General features: G+C 47.4%; 1 protein-coding gene across 1 annotated transcript; it reads right to left on the bottom strand.

Moving 5' to 3' along the window:
* Window positions 1-23,198, bottom strand: LACTBL1 (lactamase beta like 1). The gene is made up of 7 exons (XM_084821727.1): window positions 23,178-23,198; window positions 14,741-14,882; window positions 12,721-12,830; window positions 12,129-12,286; window positions 7,991-8,238; window positions 4,696-4,801; window positions 1-979 (listed from the first exon to the last, which is right to left on the bottom strand). The coding sequence occupies exons 1-7, from the start codon at window positions 23,196-23,198 to the stop codon at window positions 1-3; spliced, it is 1,764 nt and encodes a 587-aa protein (XP_084677853.1).
* Window positions 23,199-25,102: the final 1,904 nt, after the last annotated feature.

Genomic DNA, 25,102 nt, shown 5'->3' with positions numbered 1-25,102 from the left:
TTAACTGTAGAACACCGGCTTGCGATGAATGCGCAAGATGTTGTATGTGTTCAGACCAGGAGCATCAAAGCCAGGAGACAATCCCTTCCGGTCAAAAGGGTAGAAATTAAAAAGCTGCCCATCCTGAGTCTCCAGGGAAACTGAGGCTGAGCCTAAGTGCAGGGTGCATGGGAACTCCTTATCAAAAACCACCTGGAAGACACGGTCCTCGAGGTGGTGCAGCTTGATTGTCCGATAATTCTCGGGGATCAGCTTCTCAATGTGCGGTCCAAATTGCTGCATGACCAGCACTCCGCCAGCACCAACTTTGATCTCATAGAAAGTCAAGTTGGAGTAGGTGTAGTAGCCTGTGTAAGGGGTGGGACTTGGAGGGGGATTGAGGCTCTTCTCTGCTTCACGAAAGGCGGACTCCATGGCAGGGATCAGGTACTTGTATGTCTGTGCTACAATGTCTCCCCCTTGAGGGCGGGGACCGGACATCAGCACGATGAAGCTCAAGCGGAGCTTGGGGACCAAGGAGAACGTGGCTGAGTAGCCGTCCAAGTCACCATCCTTCCTGAAGACGTCATAGCCGAGCTGCTCGTTGACTTCCCAGGGTGTGCCGGTCTTGTTGGCAAAGTACTCACTGGAGCACTTGAAGAGAGGTGTCAGCATGGTCTTCACAGTGTCCAGCTCCAGAAGACGCCGGTGGTGAGTGCCCAGGAAAACCATGGCTAGCTTGGCTAGGTCAGCAGCTGTGGAGTACATCTGGCCAGAAGGCCTGTACCAGCCCAGGTCATAGAGGGGAGCTGGTTGTCCACTACTGTAGAAACCAACAGCCATTTGGGAACGGATGGGAGGTGTGATGTCAAAGCCCGTGTCCTCCATCCCCAAACGGTCAAGGATATTCTCAGAGATCCAGTGCTGGTACTGCCCCTCAGCAGTGTGTTCTGCGAGCACATATGCCATTAGTGAGAAAGCCAAGTTGCTGTAATGGCACCTGGAGAAGGAGGGGAGGAGAACGAGAGAGAAACATTTTTTCCCCCCCAAGGTGACCGCCAGTCTAGAAGACTTGACTCTGCCATCCCACCCGCACCATAGACAGAGAAACAATGGCATTCTTGCCACAGAAGACTGCATACTCTATGAATGCTTCTGAAATTCTCTTCCACATTTCTCCTGTGCCATCCGTAAGACACCACCTAAAAGAATCTCAATAAAACTATATGCACAATTGCATCAAAATGGCTTTCTTAGAGTGTTTTATCCATGTCCAGAAGTGCACAAGCAGATCAAGAAAAAAAACTAGTGCTGTGCTGATTCCTGCCCCCCTATTTTTGGGAACTTCTTCTCTCCCTGTGAAAGAGGAATGGTCTTTTCTGCCTCTTTCACAGGGAGGGGGAGAATTCTGGAGAATTTTCTCCTTGGGGAGGAGGACAGGGCTTCCACATACCTTTTTTTTAAGTGTAAGCAATTCTTGTGAGGGGGTCTTCTTTCTTTCTTTTTTTAATTAAAGAACACCTCTCCTGTACTTGCAGGAGCCCAGGAGGACTTCTTCCTGAATGCCTATTGGAGAGGGAGAGGTCACATGGTCCCCAAGGAGAAACTTCTCTGAAATCCTCACCTCTCCCAGCTTCTTTCTCCAGAGTTTTCATCCCCCCCACCCCAAAATGCCAAAAATGGAAGGATTTTCAGCACAGCACTAATAAAAACACCACACACACACACACACACACACACACACACACACCTTGATGCAGTCATGAAAGCGATGAGATCAGCTTTGCTTTTTGCAGAAATTTGTCAACGTGCATCCTGTACATGTACCCTGGTAAAGCAGAGCTGAAGGAACCAACAGCAATAAATAAGTAAACAAAGAAAGAAGTCAACACAGAAATGAAAAACAAACAACCCAGATCAATGGAAAGTTCCTAATACATGGGTTCCACTTCAGAAACAAGAGGAAAGTTCAGAAACTCAGGAAATCCATGGGGGAATTTGGATGGAGGACTGTTTTGGAAGCATTCCTAGAAATGTTGCTGCGGCACTAGCAATTTGTGAGTGACATCCACCCACCTCACGTGTGTCATTGGCACCAGTCACAAACTGAGCTGCTTCTGTGATGGGCGCGGCTGACATTATGCCAACAACATTTGATAGGTTTTCATCTGTAGCTCTTCAACATTAAAATGCAACTGCTGGATTGGATTTAATTTGACATTCAGAACACACACACATACACACACAACAAGGGCACAATCCCAGTAGTGTGGTTCCCCCACCCTTCTGTTTCCTGGATGGAGAAACGGTATCTGGGGGTATTAAATCTCTCAGGAGATGACACAAGAAGAAAGGGATCAGCTGAGCTGCTTTGAAGATTTCCCACAGCAGAAGCACTTAAATCACTATTAGGTGTAACCTGCCAGGAGTGTTTATCATAGATCCGTTCCTGTTCCTAGCCAGGAATTGACAAAACCCTGATCACAGCGCTAATTCATTTCAGGTCTTTCACTGGACTAGTAAACCAGGGAGCATTCTGAGGAAAAACAAGGAGGGGTACTTTAGCTCCATGCCTATATGGATCCAGGGACAGTAAAACTACCCAATGGTGGCTTGTTTATAGAATCATAGAGTTCAAGCTGACCTCAAAGGTCATGTAGTCCACCCCTACCAATTCAGGGAATCCACTGCTACAGTGCTTTCGAACTGTGGTGCTGGAGAAGACTCTTACGAGTCCCCTGGACTGCAAGGAGGTCAAATCAGTCCATCCCAAAGGAAATCAGCCCTGACTGCTCATTGGAAGGACAGATACTGAAGCTGAAGCTCAAATATTTTGGCCACCTAATGCGAAGAGAAAACTCCCTGGAAAAGACCCTGATGCTGGGAAAGATTGAAGGCAAAAGGAGAAGGGGAGGGCAGAGGATGAGATGGCTAGATAGCATCACCGATGCAATGAATATGGACTTGAGCACACTCCGGGAGAGAGCGCAGGACAGGAAGGCCTGGCGAGCTATGGTCCATGGGGTCACGAAGAGTCGGACACGACTGAACGACTGAACAACAACAACTGCTACAGTATCCCCAATAGGGGTGTACAGATTCCCCACCATCTGTTTTGGTGGGGAATCCGTGGGGTGGGGAGGCGATCCGTTCCTCCCCCCCCCCCACAATCCTCCAGAGCAGTTCTACTCCGCTCGGATTCCGGGGGTGGGAACTGGCTTGGGGGCGCTCCTCCCTCCTGCCAGCCAGAGCCATTCGCTTCCTCCCTGTCCCTGCCGATTGCCTTTTAAAAAAAGTCTTAAAAAAAAGGCAATCGGGAGGATGTGCCCATAGACTTATACACAAATAGAGTCATGAATCTTGTGTATAAGTCTATGTGTCCATAGGCTTATACGCAAGATTCACCGCTCCATTTTGTGTATAAGTCTATGAGCACATCCTCCTGATGGCCTTAAAAAAAAAAAAAAAAGACATTTTTTTTTAAGGCGATTGGCAGGGACAGGGAGGAGGTGAACAGCTCTGGCTGGAAGAAGCAGCTGAGTGCCGTTCCACCTCCAGTGCTCCTGGAGCAAAGGTAAGTGGTCCCGATCTGCTGTGGATTCCTGAGGCCGGATTCTTTGGAATCCGGCCTCATTTGAATCTGCAGTGGATTTCTCTGACATCCCTAATCCCCCGCAGGTGGCCATCCAACCTCTGTTTAAAATCCTCTATCCAAGGAGAAAATCCTCTAACTTTCTGAGGCGGTCTGTTGCACTGCTGAATAGCTCATACCCTCAGGAAGTTCTTCCTAGCTTAGAAATCCCTGTTTTGCAACGGGAACCTGTCGGTTCAGGTCCTGCTCTATGGAACAACAGAAAACAAATTTGCTCCATCATCCATGGAGCTACCCAAAACTCCATGGATGTTGGGCTCTACCCAAATAGCCCTTCAGATATTTGAAGATGCCCATGATATCGCCTCTTACTTGTCTCCTCCAGGCAAAAGCCCTGCTCCAGTTCCCCTCCATGTGTGTTGGGAATATTGCAACCTCGCCTGCAAGTTACTGGAAGGGGGCAGTGTTCCAGTTAGTTAGTGCATGAGAATCTTGACGACAGCTAACCTTAGGATCTCTATAGCCGACAATGTGGTTTCCTGTGATTTCTTCCTTTTGCTTCTCCTCTTTCTCCCCCTGCCTCTCTGACTCCCACCATTGCCGACAGTGTCATCAATCCAGGCCCAGAGTTTGGAGTGTGTTGCTCTCAAAAGTCTGGGTTTGAATCAGTCAGAAACCCCAACCCCCAAAACAGGTTCAGCACCTTGGAAAGCTCCTTTAGAGTTCTGACAGAAACCCAGAGCACATCCAGAGCCCCATTGACATTGCAGCCACCAGCCTCCACTGGTTTGAATCCCGGTGTTTTTATCCATGAATTAGGGTTGCAACCTCTTTTTTTTCTTTTTTCTTTTTTCTGACGGGCTCCTCATCTTTAATAGCAATATGGCAGGCAGGTACAGCACAGTGTCCTCCATGATGGGAATAGTTGTACCTGTTGAATTTGGCTTGTGCGGATGGACGAGAATTTAATGGCAGTTTATTTTGATGAGAATTTACCAAACACTGAGAAGTTCTTCATATTCGGGAGAGGAAGGGCTTGAGATTGTTTTTTTTTAAAGATTCATCCATCCTTAGCCATAATTGTCCCCTGAGGAGGGGATCTCACCGAAAGGATGTGTGCTCACCTGGTTCCTGGATCAGCCACCAGGACATCATCCTTCAACAGTGCCAATGCTTCTTGGGTGGTCCCTTTCCACAACAGACTTGTGGAACGCAGCCGCCTGGGCAAACCTGCAGCACCAGGGACAAGACACCAAAGAGAAGTCATCTCTCCCATTCCCTGTTATCTGCTCACAGAAGAGAGAGGCGAGAGAGGCTCTCGTCTGGATGACTGAGAGCAGCTTCATCGGGGTGGGTGCCATCACTGCTGTGGGGGATTAGTGGCTGGACCCTCTGGGGATTCCTGGAGAAGATATTTGTGCCAGATTTCATTATATGCACACGGAGAGGGTTTACTGATCAGGCCAGGATCTTCCCACATCTGGCATCATTGTTATTCATGCATAGCCTTCAGTGGCAGATAATTAATAGCTCAGGAATCCCAGATCAGGACAATGACCTGCTAGCTAGGTTTAGACCTCACTCTAAGATGCATTGTCTCTGATAGGCCTAAGTTAGCATCACTTCCAGTACACAGTGAACCCCCTAGGATGCTGACCAGAGGCTCCTCTTCAGATGACTTTGCTGGGATTCATTGCCAGAAACTTGACACTCTTGGGAGGGGCTCAGTGCAAAGATCAGGGCTGTCCTCAATGGATACATATACAACCAAAATTCTTCTACTGTATTCAGGATTTGGTGGGGATGCCCCAAAGATTGGGAGAGGGCAGATTTCATTGGCTGGGGACAAAGGTCAGATAAAGGTGCTTGGGAAGTTCTTATGCAGCCCTAGCAAAGACCATCACTGGGACATGATGGTGGCAGCTTGGGCAGTTTCCTCTGATCTTCTGGTTTTGTCCAGTGGTCAGATACTTGGACTTGTCCTTGGGCTGGATTTTCACATCCAGGATAGGAGAAGGCTCTGTGTAGAAGGGAGAAATTTCACAATGTGCAATAACACCCCAAATGGCAATTATTGTCCCATCTGTGCAACCAGAGAAACTTGTCCTGCATGGAACCTAGCAACCCTAGATGGATGAGGCATGGTTTCAAATCTAAACTTGGTTGTGGACACCCCTGGTAGGCAGGGATCACTCTCACCACTGGCTCTCTGCCTACAAATGGGGAATTAACAGAGTGCTCCCTCTGAGGGTTGTTGGGAGATGCTTTTTTTTTAAACAACAACAACAACAACATCTGATCATATACTAGGTCTATAATTATTATCAATGGTCAGAGGACCACACATTTTGGCTGGCCTTGGTATTTCACCCAAATTTCTGCTCACCCTTGATCTTCCCCTGAGAACCAAGGGTCTTTATCGCGGTTTGGTGCCAAGTCTCAGTGCCTTCAAGGCTGAGCATGACTATGTCAGGATTGGGCCCGGGCTAGGGGTGTATGAAACCACACTTACCTGGCTCCGCTGGGGTCCGCAGGTGGGGGGAGGCGATCTGTTCCTCCCCCCGGAATCCTCGATGGGGGGGAGGTGATCCGGTCCTCCCCCCTGGAATCTTGCGCGGCCGGCTCCGCTCCGTGGCCAGGCCGCAGAGCTGCCGGCCGGGCCAACCCACAGCGGGGCCTCCAGCTGCTGCCAGGCTGGTGCAGACCCAAATGGCATCCTGAGTAGGAGACGCCATTTGCGTCCCTATGGTAGCCTGTGATAGGCTATGTAAATATTTACATAGCCTATCACGGCTAAAGCAGGGACGCAAATGTGTAGGGGCCGCCATTTGCGTCCCCGCTTTAGCCGTGATAGGCTGCATAAAAATATACGTAGCCTATCATGGGCTAGCATAGGGATGCAAATGGTGGCCGCTATGACGGCCGACTTTTCCAGCCACAGCAGCCCAGCAGCAGCCAGAGCCACTGCCGCCGCTTCATCCACCACCGCCGCCGCTGCCACCGGAGCCGCCGCCGCCGCGTCCACCACCAGGTAGGTCCGTCCCAGGGGGATTCCGCGGGGTGGTGGTGGGGGGAAGGCTGTTCCTCCACGGACTCCGGGGGGGGGGCTCACTGGAGTCTGTGGTGGAATTCTCTGACATCCCCAGCCCAGGTTCTCTGTTTTGGTTTCTGACTCTGATCTAGGTTTGGAGACGGAGCTAGAAGAAGCCCAGCCAAGACAGGGAGTAAGGGAGGAAATTCCCCAAGACTCTTCAGGAACCAGAGAAGAACCTTCCCAGGGGCCTATCGAGCAGGAGGGCCAGGCACAGAGACCATCGTCCCCCCTCTCTTTGGGAACCCGGCCTCTGTCAGAGGGAGAGCGAGCAGCAGAATTGACAGATGCCTCCCACCTCCTCTCAGCTGGCGGAACTGAGATAAGGTGGGAGGCGTCCCTCCAGATTGGCTGCCCATCAGAAGTTGGGTTGGAAGGATCCTTCCTGAAGGGAGGAGCCCAGAAAAAGCCTTCTGAGCACAGTGGGAAACTCATCCATTAGTTGAAAGGCAACTTCTCTGCTTTCAGTATCTCTCTTAACAAAAGCTCCATTTTAGCTCAATAGGCCCAAAGGACAATTCCCAGCCTTTGTAGTCACTTCAGGTGTGAAGAGGTGCTATCAACTGAATAAAAGAGTTTGTGGATTGCACAGCCAGTCTCTGTTGCCTCACAATTTTGCTGGACAGCCATCTGTCAGGGTTGCTCTGACTTGGATTCTTGCATTGAGCATGGGGTTGGACTCGATGGCCTTGTAGGCCCCTTCCAACCCTACTGTTCTATGATTCTACTCCATGGGAGGGCTTGGAATCTCTGACAGAGTGTAGGGGAAAGCCCCTGTCCTCCTTCTCTCCAGGTCTGAGTTTGGTTTGGGGGTTGATCCCTGTTGCACGCAGCCAGAATGCTCAACTTGAGGTCAGAGAGATCCCCTACCCTTCTGTCGTGCCCAGAGAAGGGTGAGACTCTCCCAGGTCCTTGGCTGACCTCTGAGAGGCTTGGAATCAGGTGCAGACCAATACATTTTGTTGCCTGAGACAGAACAGCAAATGCCCCCTCTCCAAATGCAGACGCATAGTACCCAAGGCAAGGTCAAGTTGTTTTAACCCCTGAGGCAGAAAATCTCATAAGTGACCCCTCCCTCCCTGTCAGTAAAGATACAACAACAACACATCAAATAACCAGCAATTTGCTGTCCTTTCATGAAACCCCAAACCTACTGCCTGAGGCAGCTGCCTCACTCCACTTTAAAGGGAGGTCTGGCCCAACTTTGGAATGCAGCAAGCTTAGAGAAAGGCAGGTTCGTTCAGCAGAATTGAAAATGTGCTTGCCAGTGACACATGAGCGTGCACGCACGCACGCACACACATACAGAGGCACACACAATTGCTCACCGGACAGCTGGCTAGCCATTCTGCGCAGTGTCACAGGTGATGGCTTGAGGGGGAGTGATCCCTTCTCCAGGAAGATAAGTCCATCCGCTGAGTACCTCTGCTCAGACTCTTCGAGCCGTCCCAAAGGGTTCTTAATCGTGAAGCTCTGGGCATAATGTTCTAAAGGGTCATCCAGCGATGTTATCTTCCCTTCCTCCCACAGCTTGTACAGCATAATGGTGGGAAAGATCTTGGAGATGCTGGCGATCCTATGTCATGCACACAGACACAAACACAAACAATACAGCTGGAGCAGCAGTTTTCAAACAGTTTTTTCACTGCACTTAATTAACTTTTGGGGGATTCTACAAATCAAAGCACATACTTCTATTTTAGGAACATACTTTCTGCCCATCCTTTCTGGAATCCTGGCTGACTCCAGTCCAGCTACAATAGCTACTCCTTCTGCCTAGAGAGAGACCATTGTGGTAGGGCTTTCTTTACAGTCTTTTGCTGGGGGGGTGGGAGAGCAGCATTTAGCTTTGGCTAAGATGTATCTTTGCTGCTATTTGGTGTATGTTTTTGTCTTTCCTTTGTTAGGTCTTAGTATGAATTATTAGTGGATTGATTGTTTAATCTTGGTGTATAAAAAAAGGTAAAGGTGTCCCCAGCCACTCGTGTCCGACTCTAGGGTGTGGTGCTCATCTCCATTTCTAAGCTGAAGAGCCAGCGCTGTCCGAAGACGCTTCCGTGGTCATGTGGCCGGCATGACTGAACACCGAGGTGCATGGAACGCTGTTACCTTTCCCGCCGAGGCGGTACCTATTTATCTACTTGCAATTTCTTGCTTTCGAACTGCTAGGTTGGCAGAAGCTGGGACTGAAGACGGGAGCTCACTCCGTCACGCGGCACTCGGGTCTCGAACTGCTGTCCTGCCGACCTTCTGGTCTGCAGTTCAGCGTCTTAACCCCTAAGCCACCGTGGCCCCACAATCTTGGTGTATATGTATTCATATTTGGATCGCCCTAATGAAATTTGTATGACTACTTAAAATTTGTAATGTCTTGTAGCTGTTATTGAACTATTTTGAAATGTTTATTTATTTATTTCATTTTTATATCTCCCAGTAGCCGAAGCTTTCTGGGCAGGTCTCAAAATTAAAACCAGAAAAATACAACAGAAAATGCAATATAATATATAATTGATTAAAACTACAGAATAAAAATACAACTAGAGTATGTTGCTATATATCTAAACTCTTCTGATGTTCTGCTTATGAGAATGGTATGTGAACATGTGAGAGCAATACATATGGGAGCATTATGGGTGAATTGTGTAAATTAAGAATGGAGGGATAAGTATGTTTCTGGTTCATGTCAGGTGCACATGTGTTCATAAATAACTCCAGCTCATCCCATTTCCACATCAATCTGCATTAAAAAAAAGTCAGCAAAACATGCATTTAAATATGAATGTAATTTTTCACAAAACTCATTTTTATACACGTTACCCTAAAAACACACATTTTTATCTAAAAATACTCATCTAAAATTTTATCTAAAATAAGGCCGCGGTGGCTTAGTGGTTAAGACGCTGAATTGCAAGACCGGAAGGTCGGCAGGACAGCAGTTCGAGACCCGAGTGCCGCGTGACAGAGTGAGCTCCCGTCTTCAGTCCCAGCTCCTGCCAACCTAGCAGTTCAAAAGCAAGAAATTGCAAGTAGATAAATAGGCACCGCTTCGGCGGGAAAGGTAGCAGCGTTCCGTGCACCTCAGTGTTCAGTCATGCCGGCCACATGACCATGGAAGCGTCTTCAGACAGCGCTGGCTCTTCGGCTTAGAAATGGAGATGAGCACCACACCCTAGAGTCAGACACGTTTGGCTGGGGACACCTTTACCTTTACCTTTTTACTCATTTTTACATACATTTTGGTATATCTTTGGAGCTGAGAACTGTATTGCAGAAACAAAACTGTAAGAATAACTAAGTTCCCATTGAAATGTTCATCTGGGAAGTGTGAATCAGGCTGGCTTGCTTAAAAATGCAAACTTACAAGCATCCCTACTGTGGATGTGCTTGTGGATGTGAATGGGAGAGAATATCAGAAAGAGAAAGGGGAATGCACTCAGGGAAGGTACTGCACACACACAAAATCATGACTCTGCATTAAGGATGTCAGAGGAAGCCATCCGGGGGGTGAAGTTTGCTGATATTTCAGCAGCTCAGCCCCCAGACTCCAGCTCACTAACCCACTAGCTGGCCCAACCTGATCTGTATGAATTGGGCCAACTCACATATTTTCTTTCTTTCTTTCTTTCTTTCTTTCTTTCTTTCTTTCTTTCTAAAATTGCCATTTATGCAAAGTGCAGCCACAATTTGCATAATTTGTGCAAATTTCAGCCATAAATTGTGTAATTTGCACAAATCACAGCTGTAAATTGCTTAATTCACACAAATTGCACCTGCCATTTGTACAAATTGTGAGTGCAGTTTGCACAAAATATGCAATTTATGCCAAAAATCTGTGTAAATGGCAATTTTAGATCAGTGGGGGGGGGGGGGACAGAGACATTTCCCAGATTCCAGGAAAAAGCTAGCTCACAACTCAGCTCACAGATGCAAGCCGAGCTGGGGGTTCTGGGAAATCCGTCGATCCCCAAATGGGCTGGATTTCCCTGTGACAGCCATTCCTACTCTACATGTCTCCACATTTCACATTTTTAGCTCAGGACTTCCTGTGCTGAGCAGGGGATTGGACTAGATAGCCTACTAAACCCCTTCCTATGATTCTTAAAATTAATCTATAAGAAACTCATTGGTCAGCACATATGTATTTAGTCCTGTACACTTAGAGAAGATAAGAAGGACCATGCTTGTCATGAGCCCTGAACCTGGGGTCCCACAATGTGGGAGGACAAAGAAGAGAATGAGGTTCAGGCCCCATTCTCCAGCGCAGAACCTTCAGTATCTTCCCCATTGACTTCCACACCGGGGAATGTGGCAATAACCTCATCCCTAGACTCAGAGGATCTCACCAAAGCCCCGTCCATCTCCTAGACCTCACAGTAGCCAAAGGAGTCAGGACTGGGCAAGGGCCCTTTGGCTCCTTCAAGGCAAGTCTTGCCTGCCTTTATAAAGCTTCAGATGGCTTCGGATCCCTGTTGAGGCAATATTGTTCCATAGGTCCTCCAGGATTGCCCACTGGGAGCTTTCCATGGTCCTGATACTGCTTCAAGTGACCTGTCTTGACATGATGTGATGAGCCTCAAGCGGGTCAAGCCCCAGCAGACTAGGACACTGCTGTGGCTCAGACCACCAAATATCTATCTAGTCCAGCATCCTGTTTTCCACTGTGGGCAATCAGATGCCTCCAGGGGAACCACAAATAGGATGTGAAAGCAATAGCCTTCCTGCATGGTCTGAGCTCAGCAGCTGGTGTCCAGTGGCAAACTGCCTCTGGACAGGGAGGATCCATTTAGCCTTCATAACTGATAGCTACTGACTGATCAGTGCCCCAGGAGAAAGACAGGGCATGCTTCCAAATCCCAGGAAGTACTAGTTCCCCTCTACTCAGCACTGGTTAGGCCTCATCTGGAGTACTGTGTCCAGTTCTGGGCACTGCACTTTAAGAAGGATGCAGACAAGCTGGAGATGGTCCAGAGGAGGGTAACAAGGATGATCGGGGGACTGGAAGCAAAGCCCTATGAGGAAAGACTGGAAGAACTGGGCATGTTTAGCCTTGAGAAGAGAAGACGGAGGGGAGATAGGATAGCACTCTTCAAGTACTTGAAAGGTTGTCACAGAGAAGAAGGCCAGGATCTCTTCTCGATCATCCCAGAGTTCAGGACATGGAATAATGGGCTCAAGTGACAGGAAGTCAGATTCCAGCTGAAAATCAGGAAAAACTTCCTGATAGTTAGAGCAATGTGACAATGGAACCCATTCCCTAGGGAGGTGGTGGGCTCTCCTACCCTGGAGGCATTCAAGACAAGGCTGGGCAGCCACCTGTCAGGGATGCTCTGACTTGGATTCCTGCACTGAGCAGGGGGTTGGACTCGATGGTCTTGTAGGCCCCTTCCAACCCTACTATTCTATGATTCTATGAGCTGTCTGAGCTTCCAGAAAACTCAATGAAATTGGAGTGAAGTGCTGGCTCACCTATAAATGGTGTATTCATTGGGAATGCCAGAGAAGGGGTCTGAGCCATTTCGTTTCCCAAAGTTGCCAGTCCACAGTATCGTGTCATTGTAGATGACAATGGCTGACAGGGCTGGCATGCCAGGGCTGTGGATTTTGTGGCGAAGAAGCGTGTCCACCTGCAGCAGATTTGAGATTGAGAAGGGGATGAATCAAAGGCTTTTTTCATGTATTATTTTGATATTATTTATTCCATTTCTATACTGCCCCAAAGCCAAAGCTCTCTGGGTGGTTCACAACAATTAAATAATACAGAAACATAATGGGCAGATTCATCTGACTACTTGCAATCCCCCCATCACCCCAATGTCCCCATGCCAGCCAGCACCAGAGGCAGTGTGGGTGGAACACCTGCTGCATATCGGTAGATAGTTTACTGTTGCCTGGAATACTCCAGACTGCACACTCCATAAATCTCATCATGCAACATACCTTTTACTCGACCTTGGGGGAGCTGGGGGTGGCAACGGCAGACAGGAAGCTCTGGCGTGGACTGGTACATGAAGTCACAAAGAGTTGGAAGCAACTGAGCGAGTAAACAACAACAATGTACCTTTTCCAGAGCATCCTTCAGGATTGGGATTGGGTGGTCCAGAGGCACAGGATCTGGGTAACGGGGACACATCTGCACAGCTTCTGGCTTGGCCTCCATCACTGTTGGGCCTAGGAACAAACCCAGATGGATAGGGGGTGTCAAAGGTCCCAATTTTAAGTAGTGACACTTGAGGAATTCTAAATGCATATTTAAATGTGAATTTCCATATGCATTTTTTTAAAAAATTGCAGATTAATGTGGGAACAGAATAGAACAAGCTTATTAAAGCATGTGAACATGATATGGACCAGAAATGAATTGATTCAGCCATCTCTAGTTTTATACAGGTGTTTGTCAGCTAAGCAATGTGACTGAATCCCTATCATGTCCTCTATTAGGAAACTTGATTTGAAGTAAGGAACACAGGTTCAAAAAAGAAAGGAAGAAAGATTTTCCACACTTTTCTTTTTATTTTAGTTTAAAACCCATATACTTCTGGTTACCACCACTGAACAACATCAGCAACATTGGGAAGGGCATGAAGAATTGCTATCAAAGACCGTTTTTCTGCCTCTAATTAACCATGAGTGAAATCCAGGCTTAGTCCTACTTAGAGTAGATCCACTAAAATCAACAGGACTTAGATTAGTTGTGGTTCTTCTCTAAGGAGGATTAACTCTGGCTTTCACCCAATATGGTGACAATCAGCCATGTTTCCTGATGACTCCAAATTATTTTGGTGGTTAAAACAAAGAAAGAATTGTGAGGAGCTTCGAAAGGATGGGAGAATGGGCATCCAAATGGCAAATGCAGTTCAATGTAAGCAAGTGTAAAGTGATGCACATTGGGGCAAAAAAACCCAATTTCATGTATAAGCTGAGCTAGCAGTGACTGACCAAGGAAGATATCCTGGGGCTGTGGAGCACAGCTCAATGAAAATGTTGACCCAGTGTTCAGCTGATATGTTAGGCATAATTAGGAAAGAAACTGAAAATAAAACTGCCCATATCATCCTGCCCTTATACAAATCTATGGTGCAACCAGACTTAAAATACTGTGTACAGTTCTGGTCACCACACCTAAAAAAGGATATTGCAGAGCTGGAAAAAGTGCAGAAGGGGGCAACTAAAATGATCAAGGGGCTGGAGTAACTTCCCTATGAGGAAAGGTTACAACATCTGGGATTATTAAACCATGGTGAGACGATTTGTGTTTTTATTTAAGTTATAGTAATTATTTCCAAATTTCCATGTACATATAAAACTATCACATGCAAAATTTTATGGAAATGTCTGTTTCCTTTTGTATCCTTTTTCTGGTGTGCCTTTCCTCTTCTCTGGCAATGCATTAGGGATGTATGAAATCCCTACCTGGCTCCGTGCCAGTCAATCCGCAGTGGGGGGGAGGCGCTTCGTCCCTCCCCCAGGAATCCTCCCCGGCTGCAGCCGGAGTTTCGGCCACTGCCAGGCTGCTGCGGCCGCAAATGGCGGCTGTCGTAGTGGCAGCCATTTGCGTCCTTGCAGTAAGCCATGATAGGCTACGTAAGTATTTACGTAACCTATCATGGCAAAAGTAAGCCACGCAAATGGCGGCCGCTACACCATTTGTGTGGCTGCCTTTAGGCTACATAAATACTTACGTAGGCTATCACGGCTTACTGCAAGGATGCAAATGGCGTAGCAGCCGCCATTTGTGGTGCAGCAGCCCGGCAGTGGCTGGGAGACCAGCTGGAGCTGCCGCCGCTGCATCTGCTGCCGTATCCGCCACTGCTGGAGCTGCAGGATCCGCTGCCAGGTATGTTCCGTCCCAGGGGGATTCCATGGGGTGGCGGGGTGGGGGAGGCCGTTCCGCCATGGAACCTGGGGGGGCGGATTCTAAAGAATCTGGCCTCACTAGAGTCCGTGGCGGAATTCTCTGACATCCTTACAATGCATAAATGGCCACATTACTTCCTGCACACATAGTTTGTGGCAAGTACATAGGGCAATAATTTGACCACAATGAGCTTGACCAGATGGGCACTTTATTTGGTACTTACTGGTCTCCACCTTGGGAAGGCTGTATTGCCACAAGAAGCAGCTGGTCATGGCAAGTGAGAGCAGGAAAAAGACAAGCAGGGCCACGTGGATCAACTTCACTTCCATGGGGGACAGCCGGAAGAGGCTGTGCCCACTGGAGGCCTGATAGAAACAGAGAAGTTATTTAGCAGGGCTTTTGCATTGCAAAGGAAACTCTGGAGTACTGTCTCTGGTTCTGGGTTGCGCATTTTAAGAACAACATTGAAAAAGTAGAGCATGTCCAGGGGAGGGCAGCCAGGATGGTGAGGGTGCTGGAAACCAAGCCCTTTGAAGAACAGTTGAAAGAGCTGGGGATGTTTAGCCCTGAGAGTAATATGGGGGGAAATGACAGTAGTCTTCAAACATCTGAGAGGCTGTCATGTAGTGGATAGGGAGGCATTTTTCTCCCTCCCTCCTAATACTAAAACCCAATAGGGTCATCCCATCGAGCTGATTGGTGGGAGATTCAGGACAGATAAAAGGAAGGACTCCTTCATGCAGAGCAGAGTTAAACTATGAAATTCACTTTCACAAGATGTAATGATGGCCATAAATTTCGATGGCTTTAAAAGGGGATTGGACAAATTCCTGGAGGAGAAGGCTATCAATGGCTACTAGTCCTGATGATTCTATGCTACCTCCAGCATCAGGGGCAGTGTACCTATGTGTACCAGTTGTCGGGGAACATGGGCAGGAGGGTGCTGTCGCACTCATGTCCTGCTTGTGGGTTTCCCATGGGCACCTGGTTGGCCATTGCGTGAACAGAATGCTGGACGATGGACTCTTGGTCTTATCCAGGATGGCTCTTCTTAAGTTCTTAATATATTTATTATATATTAATAAGTAATAAATAATAGCAGTTACAGCATGCCTATCATGGGAGACATGATAGACATGCCATAACTGCTGTTGGCATAATGTCAGTTGCAATGACTCTCTCTGGAACAGTCTTTTCACTAGCATTTATAACTGCAATGTCAAATATGGTTTCTTCTTCTAAAGCAGACTGTTTTCTCTATCCCTGTCAACTGAGGAGAATAATCTCCATGTCACCATCTTGAGCATTATCTTCAACTACTGGGGTAGGATTCATAAAGGGGTCACCACCAAGGCCATTAGGCAGAGTGGGGCATGTCATCCTTTGCCTCAGGCAGCAAAATATCTTGGCCCAAGTATGGATGCCACCTGATATAATCTGGGTTGTACTTGCAGCATGTGTTCCATCCTGTTTCCATAATAATCTGTGATCCGAATGTCACTATTATTTTAACCGAAAAGTTAATTCAAATAAGCAATTCCACCACATGGTGATCTCCTGCTAAGTTTTTATTTTGTATATGATGTAAGAATTTGAGAAGAGCCATGCTGGACCAGACCAAAGGTCTTTCTAGTGCCTAGCAATAGGGATGTATGAAAGTCACTTACCTTGAACAAAATTTGATTCGCGGTGGGGGGGAGGTGTTCCGTCCCTCCCCCCCGAAATTCTGGCCGGGGGGGAGGCGCTCCGTCCCTCCACCCCTGAATCCTGGCTGGCCGGGCCGCAAATGGTGGCGGCCGTAGCCGCCGCCGTTTGCGTCCCTGCAGTCAGCCATGATAGGCTACGTAAATGTTTACGTAGCCTATCACGGCTGAGTAAAAAAACAACAACAACCGCGCGTACGCAAATGGCAGCGCCCAAGGGTGCCGCCATTTGCGTTCCTTATTTTGGCACATACATAAACATTTATGTGGCTAGTCTACATAAACATTTACGTAGACTACGGCGAAAATAAGGGGAACGCAAATAGCATAGCATCTACGCTATTTGCGTTCCCCTTATTTTCACCGTAGTCTACGTAAATGTTTATGTAGACTAGATGTGCCAAAATAAGGAACGCAAATGGTACGCCATTTGCGTACGCGCAGTTGTTGTTGTTTTTTTACTCAGCTGTGATAGGCTACGTAAACATTTACGTAGCCTATCACGGTATTTTTGTAAAATCTAGCCATGATTTATGTAGCCTATCACGTTTTTTGGGGTTTGTTTGTTTTTTTACTGGAAATGGCGGCGGTGGCAGCCGGTCGGAAGACCAGCCGCCACTACCACACCACCGCCAGAGCCGCCGCTGCCAGAAGGATTCGCCCAAGGTAAGTCCCGTCCCGGGGGAGGCGGGGGGGCAGACCATTTAGCCACCAATTTTGGGGGGCTGAATGTGCTGGCATTCGGCCTCCCCGAGATTCGTGGCGAAATTCTCTGACATCCCTATGCAGCATCCTGTTTCTCAGTGGCCAACTAGATGCCTACAGAAAGCCCCAAAGCAAAACGCAAGGCAATAACCTTCTCCTACTGTTGTTTTCTGTTCTTTCTTTCCCTAAAAGAAACACACACTGTTTCTTTTAGGGATGGATGGATCATTCTATTTCTGGTATGTGTGAATATTGTACGTTCCATCCCATTTCCACATTAATCGGTTATTTTCTTTTCTTGTTTTAATGCACAACATTTGTATTTAAATACAGATTTTTGAACATATTTTCTCACAAAAGGTGCATTTCCAAACATATTTGATCTCAAAGTACACATTCTTGAACTTATTTTATCCCAAACCTTGCTTTTTAAAATGCATTTTGGTACATTGTTTGTGCCAAGAACGGCATCACACAACTTGGTTTTGTTGTTGTTTATTCGTTCAGTCGCTTCCGATTCTTCGTGACTTTATGGACCAGCCCACACCAGAGCTTCCTGTCAGCAGTCGCTACCCCCAGCTCCCCCAAGGTCGAGTCCGTCACCTCCAGAATATCATCCATCCATCTTGCCCTTGGTCGGCCCCTCTTCTTCTGACCTGGGAGTCCCAGACATATCTCTGGTTGTACTGATCCATTTAGTTTTCACAGCAAGAATACTGGGGTGGGTTGCCGTTACCTTCCCCAGGGATCATACTTAGTCTGACCTCTCTGCCATGACCTTCCCATCTTGGGTGTCCCTTCACGGTTTAGCTCATGGCGTCATTGAGGTGCTCAGGTTCCAGCACCACAACAAGGTAATGACAAGTGCAAAATCTAAAGGATAATTGGATTCTGATCCACACATTAGTCCAGGAAGTATGGATTAGGTCAGTTTGCATCAGAATTTGCAAAGACTGGATTCCTCAAGCATCCCTAACTGGGTTTGGATACTCCCTTCCTAACTATCCCTGGTGTCAGGAATAAATCTGAGCATGTGGAGATGTCTAGCAGCTCAGACTCAGAATGGGAACAGCCAGAACAGGGGGAGGCTCCCTTCCTAGTGAGCTCAGATATGGCAAGGCCTTCTTCCCGAGACCTTGGCACACAGATGGCTCGACATGAAGGGTCCCCCCTCTCCCTGCTCCATGAGAACCCAGGTCTCGGGGGAGGAGGAGAGCGAGGGGCGTGACTCGAGGGAGGCCAGGGTCCGTTGCAGAGCGAAGCGGGGAAAGTTAGAGGCAGAGCTCAGACGCTCCACCCGGTTGGCTATACGTAAGAGCCTACGTAGGAGGGAGCAACTGTAAGGGAGGGACGTTCCCCCCCCCCACGCAGTCTGGCCAGGAAGTTCTTGTTCAAACTTGCGGCAACTTCTCTAAGTCCCAATTCAGCTCCTCCGTTGGTATTCGTAATTGTGTGGAGTAGCTGTTTCCTTTGTAGTCTGAGTGTTTCCTAGAATTTGCATTTGTAAGGAAGCTGGTCATTAACTAATAACGTAGTGAGCCTGAAGCCTGGTATCCTGGAGTGTGTTGACTGGGAATTGGGAGGACGAAGGGACGTGACACCTAGCAAATAAGAACATGGAATCATGGAATCGTAGGGTTGGAATGGGCCTACAAGACCATCGAGTCCAACCCCCTGCTCAGTGCAGGAAATAAGAAGAGCTCTGCTGGATCAGACGAATCGTCTATCGTTTTCCCACAGTGGGCAACCAGATACTTTTAGGAAGATTACAAGGACGGCAATAGCTGTCTCCTGATCTAACCCCCTCCGCCCCACACACAAGATGGAAGCATCTTGTGTAACGAAACAATGTTATGAGGCAGGAAAGGTATCTGTTGTAACATAGAATGAGAGGTCTGCCATATGGGAAGGCAAGGGAATTTAGAGCAAGAGGGATTTTCACGGGGGGGGGGGATACTAGAGCAATGCACAAGCCGCCTCTCGTAATCCTCCACCCTAGTTGTGTGCAGAGAAATTGGTAGGATCATTCTCCAACAATATCTCACACTCACCATCACCAGTGGCTGTGATACAGCTTCTTTCTTTTATCCTAAGGTTCATTGTTGTTATTGTTGTTGTTTACTGGCATCCTGGCTGACATTTTGCATCCTCCACAGTGTCCCTGAGCTAGCATTATTCCAGGGCATTGTGTGGGGAAAATGGTGACTGACACCCCAAATTGGTGGGAAATATATGGAGAAAATTTGGCCAAGGTGCCTTCTTTTTCCAAGGGAGGGTGAGAACAAGAAAAACCTCAGGACGTTCCTCAGGAGAATGTCTCCTGAGAGATTCTGGTTTTGGTTGAAAGTAAACAGAGACGGAGGATTTCAATTTAAAAAGAACCCCCACAAACAAGGCAGTGAGCACAATTAATTTTTTAAAAAAACCTACGTATGTATTATCGGAATATACAACACTGCGTTTTTATTTATGACAATTTCGTGACTCTTCGTGGAAGACAAAAAAAAAGCCGCATGACTGCTGGCTCCGCAGAACCTCATGGTGTCATCCTGCAGAGGATTCCGTGGCACGGACTGAAGGGCATTCGATCCCATTTCAGTCTGTGGCGGAATTCTCTGACATCCCTAATTGTGATACAAATTCATGTCCTCCTCTGTCCTCTTTTTTGGCAATGCATTTCGTCTTTGGCGATGCACAAGTGGCCACTCTAAAACAGACTGGCAGTTGAATGTTACTTCAACACGGCTGACAGTAGAGCATTTTCCACCCCACCTAATGGTAGGGCCGGCCCTGGGTCCCTTAGTTCCCTTCCCCTGCCCTGCCTTCATTTTGGCCAGACCGGCATCTCAGAAACAGTGCTTTCTTGCTGAGAAGGGATCAAACCTATGCGAACGGAGTTGTGCCAGTGGGGAGTGGGTAGGGGGATGATCTGTTCACTGAGAGATTGAATATTAATTCTCTCTAATGCTTCTCAGCCACATGGGCAAAGTGGGGCTGACCTCAAGCTATTTATAAAACCCTTCAATCTCCCCTAAGCATTTGCTTGGGAGTGGATTACCCCAGCCCATGGCCAGACCCTTCTTTCTTTCTTTCTTTCTTTCTTTCTTTCTTTCTTTCTTTCTTTCTTTCTTTCTTTCTTCTCTCTCTCTCTCTCTCTCTTTCTCCCACCCTGAGCAACAAAAGCTAGAAGATTCCTGTGGGGCTGGCTTTGCTCTTGCTTATTATTATAATTATTAGTAGCATTCATATTTTATTATTATTAGTGTTATTCCTGCCATCCACATGCATATTTTATTTTTACAATCCAAGAAGCATAGTCAAGATCTTTTAAGACAAAACTGGAATGTGTTAATGTAGAACTGTGTGCAAACAGCCTGTCAAAAATGATCCATCCTATTTGTGGGCAGAGAAATTGGGTGTGTTTTGTAGGGGGGCGGGGGTGACAGTTCACTGAATTTCTTCCGAGAGAGGAGAAATTCTCCAACAGAAATTCTCCTCACCAGTAGCAGTGGTCGAAGCACCGCTTCTTTCTTTTTTCCTCAGTTTTGTTGTTGCACCCTGGTCATTATTTTGCATCCTACACAGTGCTCTGGGTCTGGCAAAGTTCTGGGTGGTAGAGAATATCCAGGAAAAAAGCTGCAAAAGATGAGACCTTCTTTTGCTGGGGTGGGGTGGGGTGGGGCTGGGGGGCAGTCATGAGAAACAGAATCATCTCAAGAACATTTCTCCCAAAAATATCTTCTGAGACATACATCCTGGGCTTTTCTACCTGGGACTTTTAATCCACACCTTTACTGAGGCTTCTGCTTCCGGATTCTTTGCGGGATTAATATGTGTTGTTCTCTCTCTCTTCCTTTCTATATGTTCCATTACACAACCCCTAGGTGGCACTGCAGTATAGCAGAATTCTGTGATTATATTACACTAGATTTCTATAATGCTATTCAGAAAAAAAATACCAAACTTTCCTCCTTAGGGGGAAGAAAAAAAACACACACAAATGTGTGCAAAGCACAGGAGAGGCCCTGGAGGATGACAGTGTCATGTAAAGGACCTGCAAACTACTGTGAGTGAAGAATCACAAGCTCACAATAAAAGGTTTGTCTGGAAAGGCTCTTCACCTCAGCTCTAGTGATCTTGCATCTGCTGAATAGGAGAAGTGCAGGATCAGACTGAGGCCCACCTCATCCAGCATTCTTTGCAAGAATCCCAATAATGAGCAGCTACAAAGTCATCCACCAGAATTAGACCAGTGATCCATCAATTGAAAGCCCCTTCTATGCCCCCCAATGCATGGTTTGCAAAATGAGAACTGAAGTAAGGCTGCGGAATGGTTGTTGTTGTTGTTGTTCAGTCATTAAGTCGTATCCGACTCTTCGTGACCCCATGGACCACAGCACGCCAGGCCTTCCTGTCCTCCCCTCTCTCCCGGAGCGTGCTCAAGTTCATATTCATTGCATCGGTGATGCTATCTAGCCATCTCATCCTCTGCTGTCCCCTTCTCCTTTTGCCTTCAACCTTTCCCAGCATCAGGGTCTTTTCCAGGGAGTTTTCTATCTGAGCTTTTCTAGATCTGGTTCTGCACCCCTCTTTTAAGGCCTATTAGTAGATGTTTTTGCCTCTGGGCAAATTGAGAATGTATGTGATAGAATAGGTGAATAATGGGATTCTAGGTTGGTGGACCACATTGGTGGATGTTACGTACCCCTCCTTCAGGTCTGTCTGCTTCTGCTTTGGGACAACGGTCTTCACTGCCCTACAGGCTTCAGCCCTGCATTCACCAGGTAAAAGAGACACCCAACATGCTGAATTGGTTCCCTTTACCGAACCAGGACAAGTACCCAGGAAACAGGAACACTATTGTAGCATGCAGGAAGATGAACAAGACGTGGGATTTTAGAATTTAAAAAACAAACAAATTAAAGTTGATTTAATACCAGAGATGTTACGTCTAGTGTGGTACTGAAAATTACTCCCACATTTCTTTCCACCTTTCTCACTCAATTTGATAGAAAAGAGATTGCTTTTGAAAAGAAATTCAAACGAGGAGAGATTTTGGAGACATTCTCATGGGTTGAGTTTGGGGTTCTTGGGTTTACCTTACTCATGAGCGTGCATGAGTGTCCTGTCTGTCATTGTACAATAATCTCTGTAGCGGTGTGTAGCCTCCTCGGCTTCTCGCACTTCAGGCAAAGCCATCATGAGGAAGACATCATGAGGCCATTCCTCCCTGGGGGCTTTTTCAATTCAGGAAGTGCAGGTGGCCTGGGAGGCTGCAGAGCCGTGGAAAGGTGTGTAATAGGGAGAGAAAAAAATGCACAACTCGGCCACCTTGCAGCGATTGGGTAAGCTCAAAGTTACAAGCAAATGAAATTCAAAATCCTGCCTCAGAAAAGTGGAAGCCTCAACACAGTTGAGGCTGTTGCGACCTACAGAAGCAGTGCAGTAAACCAAAATCCCCGAGGAAAAAATAAAGAAGCTGTGCTACAATCCCTGCCAATAGTGAGCCCTCTCTGTGAAAAACTGTTGCAGAATTTCGCCTCCCCTAGTAGAAATTTGGTGGAATTGTCGCCCCCCGCCCCATTTCTCTGCCCACAAATAGGCTGGAGAATTTTGAGAGGTACACAGCTCTAGTTATATCTCATAATTAATTAGTTCTCGGTGTTACCGTGCCTACTCTACTCCTTCTAACGCCTATTCCCACAACTCCACTATCTAGATGCAGCTTCGTCAAACCTTAAGGCCCTATCTCTGTTACTATCTCCAAGTCCTATCTAATCAAATAACTGTCTTCTCCTGCCTTTGATAAACTCAGTCTCCTCTTTTGCACACACACAAGGCCCTCCTCCTTTTCACTCGCTCACTCACTACCAAACAATCAACCTTAACTTACCTGGGTTCCGTTTAACACAGCAAACACATATAAACACGGATATAGACTCCACCTGGCAAGCGCTGCGATTCTGTCACAGTGGATCACAGGGTTCTAGGAACAAACTAGCCTGAAGTCAGCCCACCCCCTGACCTAGGCTGACTGGTCCTCCTGGCATTGTCATTTTTATTCTCAGCAGGTCAGCCTCAACCCCAGCCAATGGTTAACTTGCATGAATGAACTGTTGCAAATGAGAAACGATGGGGAAAGGGGCAGGCCTGACCTTGTTTGATGGGCTCTGTCCAAGGGGCTTCCAACTGCGGCATCCAGAAGGCAGCTGCAACACCACCCCCACCACCCAACAGCTTGTTGAGTCTTACCCGAAGCTGGAGGCCATCCATAGCTTGCTACAGTTTTCCCCTCATGGCATTCACAGCTGTCTCCAAAAGGTCCAGACAATGGTCCCTGCAGGAGGAGTATGGCTGGTTAGAAGAAGTGATGGAGTTCTTCGGTAATCCAATGGATGGAGATATGGCGTTGGGGTGGACATTACAAAAACGGCTTCCATAGCCCCTCATCAAGGTGCTCCATCTCTCACCACCTTCCCTTCCTGTGCTAGGACCACAGCTAGGCTGTGGTCCTCCCCTCCAGAGTCCTTTGTATTTCAAAAATTAAAGAAAAATGCTATGCATGCAACAGGGCCCAACGGTGGTGGTGAAACCCTTGGGATGACTGTGGGCACTGCCTAACTCTCCAGCTCTCTCCTGCTGGAGCGTATAGTTCACAAACAACATGGAACTATTTGACAAAGAGGACCTCCCTCTGCAACCCCCCCCACCTCCTGAGAGACACAGACACCACCACCCCTGTATCCCCCCCTCTCCTCAGGACTTCCATGCTTTGCTGCTAAATGCAGCAAGAAATGCCATGGAGGACTCACCAGTCTTTCTGCTTCTTCTATGTGTGCTCAGGCAATGCTGGCTGGGAGTTTAGGGGCTTGCGTCTGGCTGCAGATGTTAAAAGACTGGACAGAGCGCTAATCCCGCCTGCCACCGATTACTCCCCTCGCCGAGGCAATGTGCAGGATTCAATTATTCTATTCTATAATTCTATGTAGAACATCTGCTCTGGGATGGAGGAAACCCAAGCGCAACCTGGCGCTTCAGAGGGCAGGAATTTAGGAGTGTTTAAGCCCTTCCAGAATATGCATGGGTCGAGTCGCCCAGGCATCTGACCAGGCTTTTCACCTGTGGCACACTATTTCCGAAGGAAAAATGAGTTCATCGGGGCAGGAAGGAAGAGGACTGAAGAATGCTGTGGAGTTGCTCTAGTCGGACACCCTTTCCTGCCAGGGCTGCATAGAGTCCAACATTTCGAAGATCTAAATGAGGCTGTGCTTGTGACGCTCCTGTTTCTATAACAAGAACCCCCATTATTGCACTTTGCTGAAGGCTCAGTTCTGTCTGCCACTGTCATCAACTTTGTGACAGCCCATACTCCGCTGATTTAAAAGTCAAGAGGGTGATTGTTCTTTGGGTTAAAGGTATAGAAGAAAAACATAAAAACATAATTGCTCTACAAGCTGTTCTCAGCAGTTCCAGAAATACAGCCCCATGTCTGCAGTGTATGGAATGTTGGGACTGTGCTCTGCCTGGTACCTTAGCACAGACTTCAAGCTTGCAGGACAGATATTGTGTTTTACTAGAAACCCAAGACCCACCAACTGGAGCCAGGTGCAAAAGACGTACCTTTAGAATGAAAGAATATGGTGCTTCAGAATAGGGATGAAGGATGGGGGGGTGGGGGGTATTTTGTTTGGTCTGACTAGGACTACTGTGCAGATGAGAATGCAGTTATCCTTCAGACTGTGCTCTTCTCCAAATGTTGTGATGCACTTCTCGGCTCAAAAAATGGCGGAGGCTATGGCCGCCGCCATTTGCGTTCCTTATTTTTGGCCATCTTAGTCTACGTAAATATTTACGTAGACTATGATGGCGAAAACAAAGGGGAACGCAAATAGCATAGCGGGCGCTATTTGTGTCCCTTTTTGATTCGCCATTGTAGCCTACAAAAAGATTTACTTAGGCTAAAACGGTAAATCAAAAAGGGATGCAAATAGCACCCGCTACGCTATTTGCGTTCCCCTTTATTTTCGCCATCATAGTCTACGTAAATATTTACATAGATTAAGACGGCCAAATTAAGGAACGCAAATGGCGGCGGCTGTAGCCGCCACCATTTGCGTACGCGTTTTTTTGTTTTTTCCCCCCCCAGACAAATGCCTTTTTTTGGAAAGTTGGGTTCC

Source organism: Heloderma suspectum, chromosome 15 (assembly GCF_057233095.1).
Source record: "Heloderma suspectum isolate Gila_16-S chromosome 15, 16-S_ref, whole genome shotgun sequence".
NCBI classification, from domain to species: domain Eukaryota; kingdom Metazoa; phylum Chordata; class Lepidosauria; order Squamata; family Helodermatidae; genus Heloderma; species Heloderma suspectum.
This window is presented reverse-complemented; position numbering and strand designations above follow the sequence as displayed.